This window comes from Podarcis melisellensis (assembly GCF_964234715.1).
Source record: "Podarcis melisellensis genome assembly, chromosome: 5".
Classification (NCBI taxonomy): Eukaryota; Metazoa; Chordata; class Lepidosauria; order Squamata; family Lacertidae; genus Podarcis; species Podarcis melisellensis.
The window spans coordinates 39,301,505-39,314,046 of record NC_138537.1 but is presented as its reverse complement, the minus strand read 5'-3'; the positions used below and the strand labels follow the sequence as shown (position 1 = coordinate 39,314,046).

General features: G+C 44.9%; 1 protein-coding gene across 1 annotated transcript; it reads left to right on the top strand.

Moving 5' to 3' along the window:
- Positions 1 to 984: 984 nt before the first annotated feature.
- On the top strand, positions 985 to 11,916 carry ERFE (erythroferrone). The gene is made up of 9 exons (XM_081912490.1): positions 985 to 1,091; positions 1,685 to 2,012; positions 3,723 to 3,836; positions 5,104 to 5,197; positions 7,349 to 7,572; positions 8,093 to 8,201; positions 8,739 to 8,829; positions 9,433 to 9,511; positions 9,848 to 11,916. Exons 2-9 carry the CDS (start codon positions 1,818 to 1,820, stop codon positions 9,944 to 9,946), a joined length of 1,005 nt encoding a protein of 334 aa, XP_081768616.1. The 5' UTR covers positions 985 to 1,091; positions 1,685 to 1,817; the 3' UTR covers positions 9,947 to 11,916.
- Positions 11,917 to 12,542: the final 626 nt, after the last annotated feature.

Below are 12,542 nucleotides of genomic sequence, written 5' to 3'. Positions count from 1 at the left end.
ATATAATGATGATATGTGCACCATAAAATAATTTCACATGTACTGCCCCCCCCAATAGAATTTGAATAAAAGGCCATTGTCAGCATTAGGGAACATAAAGATGTGGCGCCGGATGGGTACAAGTGTGTAGAGGAGGTATAGACCCATCCTCCAGAGTCCTTCAGGTAATGGGCTACAATAATGAGAGCCAACATGGTGTAGTGGTTAGAGTGTTGGACTAGGACCTGGGAGGTAAAGGTAAAGGTAAAGGTACCCCTGCCCGTACGGGCCAGTCTTGACAGACTCTGGGGTTGTGCGCCCATCTCACTTAAGAGGCCAGGGGCCAGCGCTGTCCGCAGACACTTCCGGGTCACGTGGCCAGCGTGACAAAGCTGCATCTGGCGAGCCAGAGCTGCACACGGAAACGCCGTTTACCTTCCCGCTGGTAAGCGGTCCCTATTTATCTACTTGCACTTAGGGGTGCTTTCGAACTGCTAGGTTGGCAGGCGCTGGGACCGAAAGACGGGAGCGCACCCCGCCGCGGGGATTCGAACCGCCGACCTTTCGATTGGCAAGCCCTAGGCGCTGAGGCTTTTACCCACAGCGCCACCCGCGTCCCAGGACCTGGGAGAGCAGGGTTCAAATCCCTGATCTCTTTAGTCACAGTCTAACCTACCTCGCAAGGTTGTTGTGATAAAATGGGGGCGGGGAGGAGAGCCATGTATGCCACCTTGAGCTCCTTGGAGAAAAGGCGGGATATAAATGCACCAGCTAAATATATGGAAGGACGAATCAAAATAATTAACATTAGAGAACATAAAAATGGAGGTGGCGCAGGATGGGAACACGTGTAGAACAGGTGGGGAACCTCTGGCTCTCCAGGTGTTGCCGAACTCCAATAATTAATCTGTATCTCCCCCAGCCTCTCCCTGAGCAGACACTTCCTATGGGAGAAAGGGAAGAATTCCTGCTTCCTCCTCCCGCCTCCCCCCCCCCCCGGCATTCGAATTACAAGGCGAGCTCCGCGAGCCTCCGGTTGTTGTAGTTGGCGATTGCCGCCCGCAGGTGGCCCTCTAAACCCTCGCCTAAAGTGGACGGAGGCGGCAACTTCTGTGAGGCGGGGAATTCAAGCTCTTTAAAGGAAGGGAAAGCAGCGGCGACCTTTAGAGGGGCGAGGGGAACGGAGGGGCAGCAGCCCGAGGCGTCTCGGAGAGGGCACTGGAGGGGGTGTTGCGAAGAGGGCGAGCCAGGTGCCCCCCAGGCAGCCAGAGCCGCCAGCCGAAAGAACCGCAGGACTTCGGCAGCCTTGCTAGGAGAGTTTTGTCCAACAGAAGACCCAGGAAATTGCCCTGTGTCATTTGGTTGCAGCTTTTCAGTCGAAGGAAAAATAGTTCCCCGAGTCCCTTGACTTAAACCTTTCTAAATTGTAGGGGACCATCCCATGATATTTTTTCCTGCCCCTCCAAAAAGAGGCAATTGATAAATCCATTGGAAACTCCAGGGCCTTGACTTGGTGAGGGGTGTGGGTACCATAGTGTTTACTTTTCTTTTTATCTTTTTCTGTTGTTATTTATTATTTAATTGAAGAAGCCTGACAGTCTTGATTGGGTCTGCCCTGAAAAAGTAAACAAGCCAGGCATTGCTGGGAAGAGCAGTGGATAATTTCTTCCTGCACTCCATTCTTCCTATCTGGAATCCCCCCCAGGAATATCGACTGCTGCCCATCTGAAGGTCCGCAGCTTCGTCTTTGCCCTGTTCTTCTTGAGGAGCTTTTGCAAAGGCCTAAATCCAGGAGTCTTGTCTCTATAGAAACTACCAGCGTGCTTGTGTGCCGGAAGATGGCTGGACCCCTCCTTTCCAGCTGTCCACTTCGATTACTAGCCATGGGGCTGCTAGCAATGACTTTTTGTGCCAGCTCTATGGAAACCGAAAAACATGGAAACAGAAGGAGCCAGGAGAAGAAATCCGGATGGAATGACTCTCTCACGGGACAAAAAACAAGCAGCCCTCCCTTGTCATCATCCAATGACCCGGTAAGGACAAATGCTACTCTCAGCTCACTATTTGGGGTGTCGTTAGCCCATGCCTTAATTGAAGTAAACTTTCCCCTTTGAATTTAGCTCGCAAGGGCTAAAAATGGGGGTAGAGAACGGAGAAAAGAAAGTTGTGTGCAAATAAGAAAGAGTAGGTTTTGCTTTGGAACGTCATGTAGGGGAATATTTGCACAGGCAAGTGTGGATGTATGTCTCCTTCATTTGCAAATAGTCTACTCCTATGTGATCCTATGTGCAGGTAGTTACTTGGTAATAGTTCCCACCGAGCTCAGTGGAACTAGGTATGTATAGCCACAATCCATTTTACTTCTGTTTTATGTGTGTTGCCATTTCAATGTGGGTTAAAATACTTCTGTTTTAAAAAGTGGTGGCCCTAGTATGCCCACATGCTTATCTTTCACTGAGTAAAGGAAGAACGCTTTGCCCATTTTCCAGCTAGTAGTAACACTTTGAAATACCACTCCTTTCTCTAGATTGTTCAGATGTACAGCTCAAGGGATAGCAACCTATATACTTGAGCAGAAAGGAGAGAGGGTGCTAATACTTTCCTAACTGCCCCCTCGTCCTGCAACATGGAGATGCTCCACTTTGGCTGGTCTTAGTCTACGGCAGAGATGGGGAACCTGTGGCCTTTCATCTGTTGCTAGACTACAAGTCCCATCATCCTCTGACCATTGGCTATGCTTACTGAGGAGCTAGAAGTCCAACAACATATGGAGAACTGCAAGTTACGGTATCTAGCCATCCTTGCAGGGGTACCAACTTGAATAATATAATGGGGGGCAGGTAAGCTCCACCCTGCAAAATCAATCACAAGGCGCAGCGTACACACACCATTTGAATGGCAATGCCCATCAACTTTGGGGGCTCTGGCCCCTCAAATATTTTATTAGGGGGCTGAAGAGACCTCGGCCCCTAGAAATTGGCTCCTATGCATCCTTGCTTCACAGCAATCGCAGTAGACCAACTATAGAAGATATGTGAATTCTTGGAATTACACTGAATTCTACTAGCAAAGAATGCAGCTGGCCAATCTACTGGCATTACAGGGGGTCAGACTAGATGAGCCTTGGAGTCCCTTCCAACTCTACAATTCTATGATTCAAAGATGTTTTGAAATGGAGCTTTTTCCTCTGGTATGAGAGAAAGGCCCAAGACATCTGCACTTGTTAATATGGAAATCATATAGCCAAGCATGACAGCAGTATGCACTTCTTAACATGTTACCCAGACCCTCTCTGGCCATCTCCCAACCATTCCCTTTCCTAGGGAACTGATTAAATCAATTAAGCAGGGGCATTTGCAAAGACTGAGGGCATCTGCCAGCACACCATCTGGCAAAGTATTCTTGCTGCAGAATAATGTAACATTCAGCAGTAAACCGAATCACGGCAAGTAAGGCAGATGATGGAGTGTGTGTATGGGTTTGTGTTGTAGGAGGGAGGGGGAGATCCTGTAGGATGCCCCTGCCCTGCCTACTTTCAGTGCATGAGGAAATGCGGCTGTAAAAGGTTCCCCTTCTCTGATGTTGGCTGAAGGAAGCACGATTGACACATGGATACAGCAGACCTTATGAAGATGCTGAGCAAAGATAATCCTCGATGTATGTTTTGGGGACAATGTGGGGTGTGTGTTCCTGGTTGTCCCTGCCTTTCACATGCCTCTTCTTTTACTTCTCATTACATAAAGGAAACTGCTGCAGGAAAGATTCGCAGGGATGAATCCCGGGCTGCTTGGATGCTTCTTATGAACAACGGGGTGAACAATAAAAAAAGAAGCAAAAATAAAGCCAAAAAGTTCAAGGTAAGCAATATTAACAGTGTCCTCATCTTGACTCACTTGTCTTCAAAGTCTGTTCAGATAAGGGATTCTGAGACTCTTTTCATACTCTGTTTTCATGTCTGCTGTGCACTCACTGCATTTCCAGCACAGCTCTTTAATCAGTGTTCACATGACATTATCCAAAATGGGTATGTATAAAATATCACTGTTTGATGAGTTGTTTCTCAAACCAGGCTCATGCTGATTGAAATCTTAAGTTGTTCCTAATTCATCTCCAGTCAGGGTGTAAACACCTTTGCATGGGGGGAAACGACAGAAGTGAATCTGACCCTAATGAAACTGTGCTGATGTGTACAGTGGGTGAGGGGGGCGACTGTGGGTAACCCCCCCCCAAAAAAATAACCCTTCACTGCACTGCACTGTAAGCTGGTAATGCAAACATGTCCTCAGATTGACATTCTGAGCCTTCCTAACTGTTGGAGCCTCCCTAAATTTAACCAAGACAATTTAAAGTCGCCCCCCCCTCAAGCAGTGGTTCATGGCTGCATGCACTTTAAGAGTCACAGAGAAATTGCTGCACAGAAATGAAAACCTTGTGAAAGAAAGAATGCTCCCTCTGGTAATAGTGTTTCACCAAATCCCACTCATAGGATCTTCAGCATACAAATTCCTAGAGTATGGTCTGACAGGGATATGAGGAGTGTGTGGGAGCAACATATACACCATCTTTGGTTCCATGAGAGAAGAAAGGCCGAATATAAATGTACAAGGTCTGTTGTGTTGTGCTGGTTAGAGTGTTGGACCAGGACCTGGGAAATGAGGGTTCAAATCCCCAGTTAGTCATTAGGTGACCTTGGGTCAGAAACTGTCTTTCTACCTAGCATACCCCACAGGGTTGTTTTGAGGATAAAACAGGAGAACCTATGTGCCGCCTTGAACACTCTGGAGGAAAGGTGGGATTAAAATGCAACAGTAAAATAAATAGAAGGTGAATATTTATTTCATGAATGGCTTGGGGAGAGGGAGTCATGTTGATGTTGATATGAGACGTATCTTCCCATGTGAACCTTTGCAAGTAAAAAAGACCTTTCTCTTCCCTCCTAGTACTGGAGCCCCTTTCAGGCAATGAAGTAAAGCATCTTGAAGCAAGAGCACATCAAACAAACAGAAGCAGCCTTTAGGAGCTCAGAGACTGAGAGTTGATGATAGCTAGACAGACAATAGGTTTGGTGGTTGATGTGAATAAATATGGATCTAAAATACTGTCCTCCATTTCTTTCGCTTCTAGTTTGGCATTCCAGGACCCCCTGGTCCACCAGGACCTCCTGGAGCCTTAATCACCCAGGAGGAGCTGCTGAGAGAATTCAGATTGCTGCTTAAAGGTATGGAGGTTGTTGCTCTCCAAGCAAACATACGGTACCTTGTTTGCCTTAGGCACAAAATAATGAATTGGGCCCTTAATAATAGGTGACATTATTTTATTTGACATTATTGTTGTCTTAATGTACCTGCTGGGTTTTGATGGAGACTTTACTTTTGGAGTTCTGCTTTTGAGGACTAAGATACGCTTAAAATACGATATTAGATTCCTGCATTTCAGGGGGTTGGACTAGATGACCCTTGGGGTCCCTGCCAACTCTACAATTCTATGATGTTCTCTGTTGTTCTCTGGGGTTATTTGCCCTGGCTTTCGATTTCTTTAAACCACAAACATGATTAAACTTGCAATTAAAAGTGTGGCTGTTGGCAAGGTCAAGAATATTAATCCAATAAAGATAATTTATTATTTATACCCCGTCCATCTGGCTGAGTTTCCCCAACCACTCTGGGTGGCTTCCAGTCGAGTGTTAAAAACAATACAGCATTAAATATTATCCAAGATTGCAATATCCAAGTTAAAAAGGTTTATTCTAAGAGGAGTGCAATCCATGCCACTTTTCTGCAGTTAGAATTCAGATTCAGTCAGTGTTTTGTGTGTGTGATGTGATGGTACGTATCACCAGTATAGATTACCAGCTCCCCTTCTTCTGCCGCCCATGGCAGCCATTATGCAAATTCCAAGTGGAGCTTCTAGGATATTGGTTTTCATATACAGGAATTCCTCCAAGAATTCTGCTATTACACAGGCCTCTAAGACCTTCAGTAACTTCAACCTTGCATCTTCTCCAGCCAAAGCTGGTAGGGAAACTCAGAGGTGAAGCGTGGGGGTGGGTGGGCAGGGGGCCCTGTCCCTGGGCATACACGTCTGATAGGGTACAACCAGGTGCCCCCACTACAGGTTCCTGTGGGGAGGCAAGGTAAGCCAAGCCACGTCCGCGCTGGGCCTTCGAAGCTGGGGCAGTGGTAGTAGTAGAAGAAGAGGAGTTTGGATTTGATATCCCACTTTATCACTACCCGAAGGAGTCTCAAAGCGGCTAACAATTTCCTTTCCCTTCCTCCCCCACAACACACACTCTGTGAGGTGAGTGGGGCTGAGAGACTTCAGAGAAGTGTGACTGGCCCAAGGTCACCCAGCAGCTGCATGTGGAGGAGCAGAGACGCGAGCCCGGTTCCCCAGATTACGAGACTACCGCTCTTAACCACCACACCACACTGGCTCTCCTCCTCCTCATAGTGCCGCCTCCTTCTCATTGCCGGTATCCTGATGAACCCCCAGCCCCTGGGGAGGGAGGGTGTAGCATCTTGTGCTCCCCTTTGCTGTCCAACGACTCATCCCCTGGCCACGATGCTGCCTCAGCTCTTCTGGGGCTCCCTGGGGGCTGTGCCCTGGCCCACTGGTCATACTGCATCTAGATTGCCCCCCCCCCCGTTTCTCCACCCTTGCAATCCAAATTGGATTCTGCCATAACATCATCATGCTCAGATTCACCACTAAGCAGAAGTCAATGAAGGGGAGCCGACTGAGGATGTCAGGCACTAGACGTTAAGGAGCAGGTGTGGCCTAGCAGTAGTCACGTTTTCCCTTCCCCACCCATGGATCTGAGCTACAGTCACCAGGATCCTAGCAAAGATTTCCAATCTTAGACTGTGGGATTTGTTACCACAAAGATGTAGTGATAGCCACCCATGGAGGTTGCTTTAAAAGGGCCTTAACTTCCATGAATTTGCCTAACAGTTATCACTAGCCATGATAGCTATGTACTACATCTGATGCTGGTGCCAAAAGTGTCTGTGAGTACCACTAGTTGAAAATCACATGGGAATCACATGATCCTGCCTGTGAATTTCCCTTGGGCATCTAGCTGGCCACTGTGAGAACGGAATGTTGGACTTGTTGGAGCTCTGGTCTGATCCTGCAAACTCTTAAGTCCAGTATTTTTACTGCTCTAGAAACAGGTGAACATACATTCCAACGAGCCAGCTGTCCAAAATAATACAGATTCACAAAGTCTTGGGACTTCCAGTGTTAAGATGGCTATAGGCATATTGCCTAGTGTGACCTTGTTGTGTTTGAAAGCAAGTAGGTGCAGGTTTGGACTTACAGAGAACATGAATGGGCTCATGTAATGGGATTTTGTGTTTTGGCTGCTCAGGTGTAATCAGGGAACGGGAAAGGATCAGTCAGAAAGCCTGTGACAACTGCCAAGAAGACGACGACGACGACAGGTCCAGAGAAGATAACTTTCTGGCCCAGATTAGTGGACCACTTCTAGAAAGCAGGGAGCATGGGCGAGTGCAAGCAGCTTTCCATTGTCGGACCCGGAGAAACATTTCAATTGAACGGCGGTCATTGCAAGAGCTTCAGTTCTATTACATAGTGAGTAGCTTGGTGTCATTTCTTCTTGCAAATGTCAGCAAAAGGGAAGGTAGTTTTTGCTTCAGTATCCCTAACAAGACAACCAACCCTATAAATTCTGTCTTAAAACCACCCCCAATCTCCTGATTTCTAAGGGTATTAGAGTGTGTTCTGCAACTGATGATCTAAATAATTGAAATCTGGTTTTCCAGAATTTAAGTTGTCCCTGGAAAAAATGTTTAGATACACAATAAAAATTCTGGAAGCTGCCGCCATTGATGGAGAAATATCTGGGCACCAGGCTCTGAATTTGTTTGGCCAAGCTAGACATATGTCCCCTGTTATAAAATATTGCCATATTTTGTTGTTCATCTCATAACTATGCATCCCTCTTAAGTATGTTCAAAAGTGATCCATGTTCGGTCCCTTTCCCCTTTCTTGAAGGGCGTTCTTCAGCGCTCTACTTCCATGCACCACAGGGAAAGCTGGAACAATTTTCTCCTCCGCTTCATAATCCTTTTGTTGTTGTTGTTGTGCGTAGCCTAAAAAAGAAGAGATGTTCCACCGTGGCCTAGGGCTAAACCTTAACAATGGACAATACATAGCACCTTTCAGTGGATACTACATCTTCACTGCCACGTTACATATTGGTAAGTGTTTAACTTAAAGCAATACCGTGTTGGGTTCTTCAAGATAGAAATGCTAAGCAACTTGGAGCTGGCAGTTAATTATCCCCACCCCACTCTCTTACCAATGTTTTTAAAGAAAAGTGCACATTCTACAAATAAGAATCTGGAAGCACTATGGAGTTTGATGTTATCAACTCCAGTTCTGTAAACATCTTGGGTAATAATGTAGCCCTGAATTCAAGGAGAAACGTAGCAGGGGAGGATTCTGTAAGCATCTTTAGTAATGACATAAAAAGTTGACTTTGCAGTGTAATGTTAGTGTTGGAATTTGCTTATCAGTTTCAAGTGGATGTCTGATTTCAGCTGAGCATTCTCTGAGGCAAGCTGAACAGCAGCATAAAGGTTGCATATTGAACAGAGCAAAGTTCAGTGAAGCTCTGAACCTTGGGTAGGCCTTTTAGACACTGTCAGATAGCCTCCAGCTGCTGGGGTCAAGGATTGCAGCCCAGCAGCAAGCCTCCTCTGTCCTCCGGCCTGACTAGTTGCTGCCTTTTACAGTTCCAGAGGTTCAGCTAAAGAAGAACCAGCCCCGCACCCGCGAACGCCTGCGCTTGCTGATCTGCGTTGAGTCCCTCTGCCGACAGAACATGTGAGTGTGTGGAGTAGAAATAGCATTGTTTAGGAAAGCAGCCAGCTAGAATTTATTTCAGTTCCAATTCATTTCCACTCTGCTACATGCTCTTGCTTTCTGTTTCACCGTATGAAATTCACATTTAATTTCAACTCTGTTGTAAGCTATCCTGAGAAGCCTATAAATGAGGAAATAGTAACTTCCTTCTTGACCTACCTTGAAGGCTGAAGATACATAGATTTTCATATATATTCTTACTCTCCAAGAAAACTTATTGGGCTGGTTATGTGCTAAGCAACTAGTAACTGCCTGCAGAGGAGGTTTGAATCCAAACTATACCTGCAAGCTGACTTCAGAGGGGCTCACTGGATTACAATGAGCCTCTTTGAACTTTGACAGGTGTTAAGGTTGGTCCAGGGAAGGATGAAGGATCTGGCCGCACTCCTGAACTAGTCCAAATGATACACAGTGAACACTGATGAATGAGGATTCAGACCCACTCACCCACATCGAAACCTAACTCTTTCCAGTGCACCCACCATTCATCAATTAAAGTGATGCATGGCTCACCCTGCTATTTTCTAGGATTGTTCATGTTGATGAAGTGTCTTTTGCTTTCAGTTCTCTGGAAACAGTGAGCAGGTTGGACAGAAACAATGAACATTTCACAATTTCAATCCATGGAATTTTATTCCTGCAGGTGAGTAAAAGCCATGAAGCAAAGTTGTAACATGTTGTCATAACCAGCAGTGCTTAGTGACACAAATCTGGCAAAACACCTGCATTTTGTTCTCTCTCCTGAATAAAAAAATGCAGGCCACAGCTATTAAACGCAGGCTTCCCTTTAGCCATTGAGTAACTGGAGGCCTTTAGCATGAAATTATAAAACAATTTGCTACAAGCAAATACAAGTATGCAGCCTCTTTAAAAAGTAGCATAGGCACTAGGTATATCTGAACAATTCTAGGGAGGGCACCAATTTTGGCATAGAAATTTGTCTTGCTTTGCTTATCCACCTTTATCTTCTCTGTTCCAGGCCGGCCAGTATGCTTCAGTTTTTGTAGACAATGCAACAGGATCCACCCTCACTGTTCGAAGTGGGTCTGACTTTGGTGCTGTCCTCTTGGGCATTTGATCGGCTCACAGTCAACTATTCTGAAGGTGAAACCTTGCTTTTTGTCAGCCCCTCTGCTACATTTTTCTCATTCAATCAAGTGCCTGGAGCTGGTAAACACCAGAACAAAGCACTATAGCTGTTGATGCAAAGCTAGCAAACCTCCACTGCTGTTTACTGGTTAAGCATACCAAGGTGAAGAATTGGATTTGAGAAAAATGGCCCAGCATCTAGTAAAACCGATTAAAAGGATGCTGAACCAACTTATAAAAGGAAGCATCAAGTGTTAACGGGGTTGATGCAACTCACCTAGAAGTTCCTCCTATTCCTGAATGTCTGTTGTTTGATGCTTAAAAGTATGCAATCTGTTTGCAGTGGTTCTCAAAAACTAGGTTCCTCATGGAAGCATACATGCTGTTTTGTGCTCAACAGAAAAGCCTTAGCAAAGGATTATATATATTTTTGGAATATCTTTTACTATCTCATTGGTTCCTAAGTCTTCTAAGTTAAAAGTGCTAACTTTTGTTGATTTTCTGCCTGTCTGGTGACTTCAACAACCACAAACAGAATTTGCCCATTGCTTTGTGCTGCATGGTGCCCAATATCCATTGCTAACTTTCAATTAACGGTGGGTAGATTGGCTACCATATTTAGAGCAGGGTTTTAAAAAGAAAGAGAAGAGATGGTAGGCTATTTATTGAGTCCACTGTTAGCCAGAGGCTTTCTATTGCCTTAGGTCAATTAGACTGCACTGTCCATTTAGCATGAAGCCCAATGGACAGAGTGCCCAGCTTTAGTGCCACTTATTTTGAACCTAACTATGTGACGAGGGAAGATATGGTTATTTCCATTTCTTAGTAACTGTCCTTATTTTCTGAGGCTGTGTACACCCTAAAGTACGATATCCAAGAATTGCGATTGCAGCACCACCCTCTTCTACTATTACTGTAACCTTGGGCACGTAGGCAGGCATTAGAACTGCTCCTGTGGGGTTTTTTTAAGTGTGTGGGATGAACACATACCCTTATCTATTTTAGCCTGAAAAGTTACTTGTGTAACAGGTTGCCCCAGCTGCTCTATTTTATATAATCAGTCCCTGCAAGTCATCATGGAAATTTTCATAAGGGAGCACCACCTCTGCTTCAACAAGATTTATTTCTTCGATAATTTCTTACAAGATCAGTTTAAAATAGGACAGTTCGGAATGCAGAAAGCCATGTTTCAGTCAGTACATAGTGCTGTGGAAAAACTGACTGCATCAAGAAATGTAGCAAGGCAAGAAGGGAGTTCTTGATAGCTGAATCTTTCTACATGCAAGGATTAGTTTTAATTTAGAGTAACACTGACAAGTAAGCTGCTCTCCCCTTGCCCTTCATTCCTTTTTCCTCCTGAAGAATAAGGAACAGGGAAAATTTATTTCCCTCCAAGCCAAAAATATTCTTAAGAGGCAGAGCATACTGAAAAGGATTCCGGGCAGCCAAATATTAAGTTGTTAGGTTTTAGAAAAGGCAAATTCTCAGTAAACTGTATACACCCACCCCTTTCCACTTTGGAAATGCCACACGGCCTGATAAGGCCAAGGTGGTGCCCTGCCCTGCAGCACAATCAGCATTAGCCTTCCCAGTGAAGCTTCTATTATAAGCAGGTCTGTTTATTGCACTATATTAAGAAATATATTTATGCACTTGCTGTTAAATGCATTTTATTTACTTAGAGAAGGAATATACAAAATAACCAAGGCTGTAAGAGAAAAAGTGGTGTTCTTTCATAGACTTGCGATACAGAATAGTGCAGGAGGTTACACGTACCACACACCCTTAGTTTTAGAGCTGTTCTTGCATTCTCAGACGTCTGTTTATCTTTCATTCTGATTGGCTGAGTGTATGTGCATGCACTGACACAAACTGTTGCACCATGGTGTACTTTCTGTAAATTATAATGGATTGGTTTCAAGACAGTTTCTAATTAAAAAATATATGCTTTCCCTTGTATTAATTGGCTTCTTTTGCTAAAGCAACTGCTATGAACTGTTTCAGACAACAGATCCACGATCACAGAGGACATCTGGTGACTGAACTCACAACATGCTCACCACTTGATTGAAAACATCAAGTGGCGACTTGCATAGGAGTGTGTGCCAGAGTCAGCTTATTCAAGGGCCAGTGACTCAGTGTAGAAGCCTCAAGTCATGTAGATGCAGTTATAAAGCAGCCTTAAAAACCTCCCAGAGTTCGTGTTTCATCTTTTGCAAACTGCAACCTTTTAAACTCATAATGACATAGCCCTTATTTGATATGAAAAATATTAGACCCCTCCTCCCAAAAACGTCACATACAAGTCTCAGCATCCCAAAAGTGTGGCTTACTTTTCTATCCCCATCTGATCACATAGCAGATGTAGATTCTACTACGAAGAGCCTGGTGTATTCCCATTTACTCAGGAGTGAGTATACTGGTACAAGTGTGCACAACCTTTCCTTTCTATTGACAGATGACAACCAAGGTACATACCAGCTTTTCATCTTTTAAAGTTTAGCTTTTGATACCTACCTTTTGCCAACAGCAAGAGTATCCCCTCTAAAGAGGTGCAGAGAGCAATCCAGTCGGTTTTGGTGTGA

Bases quoted from the DNA above. Each gene is read 5' to 3' on its own strand.
- ERFE (XM_081912490.1), top strand. From the start codon at position 1,818: ATGGCTGGACCCCTCCTTTCCAGCTGTCCACTTCGATTACTAGCCATG. The intron at 7,573-8,092 runs GTGAGTAGCTTG...TGTTGTGCGTAG, and splicing joins AGCTTCAGTTCTATTACATA to CCTAAAAAAGAAGAGATGTT. The intron at 8,202-8,738 runs GTAAGTGTTTAA...TGCCTTTTACAG, and splicing joins CACTGCCACGTTACATATTG to TTCCAGAGGTTCAGCTAAAG.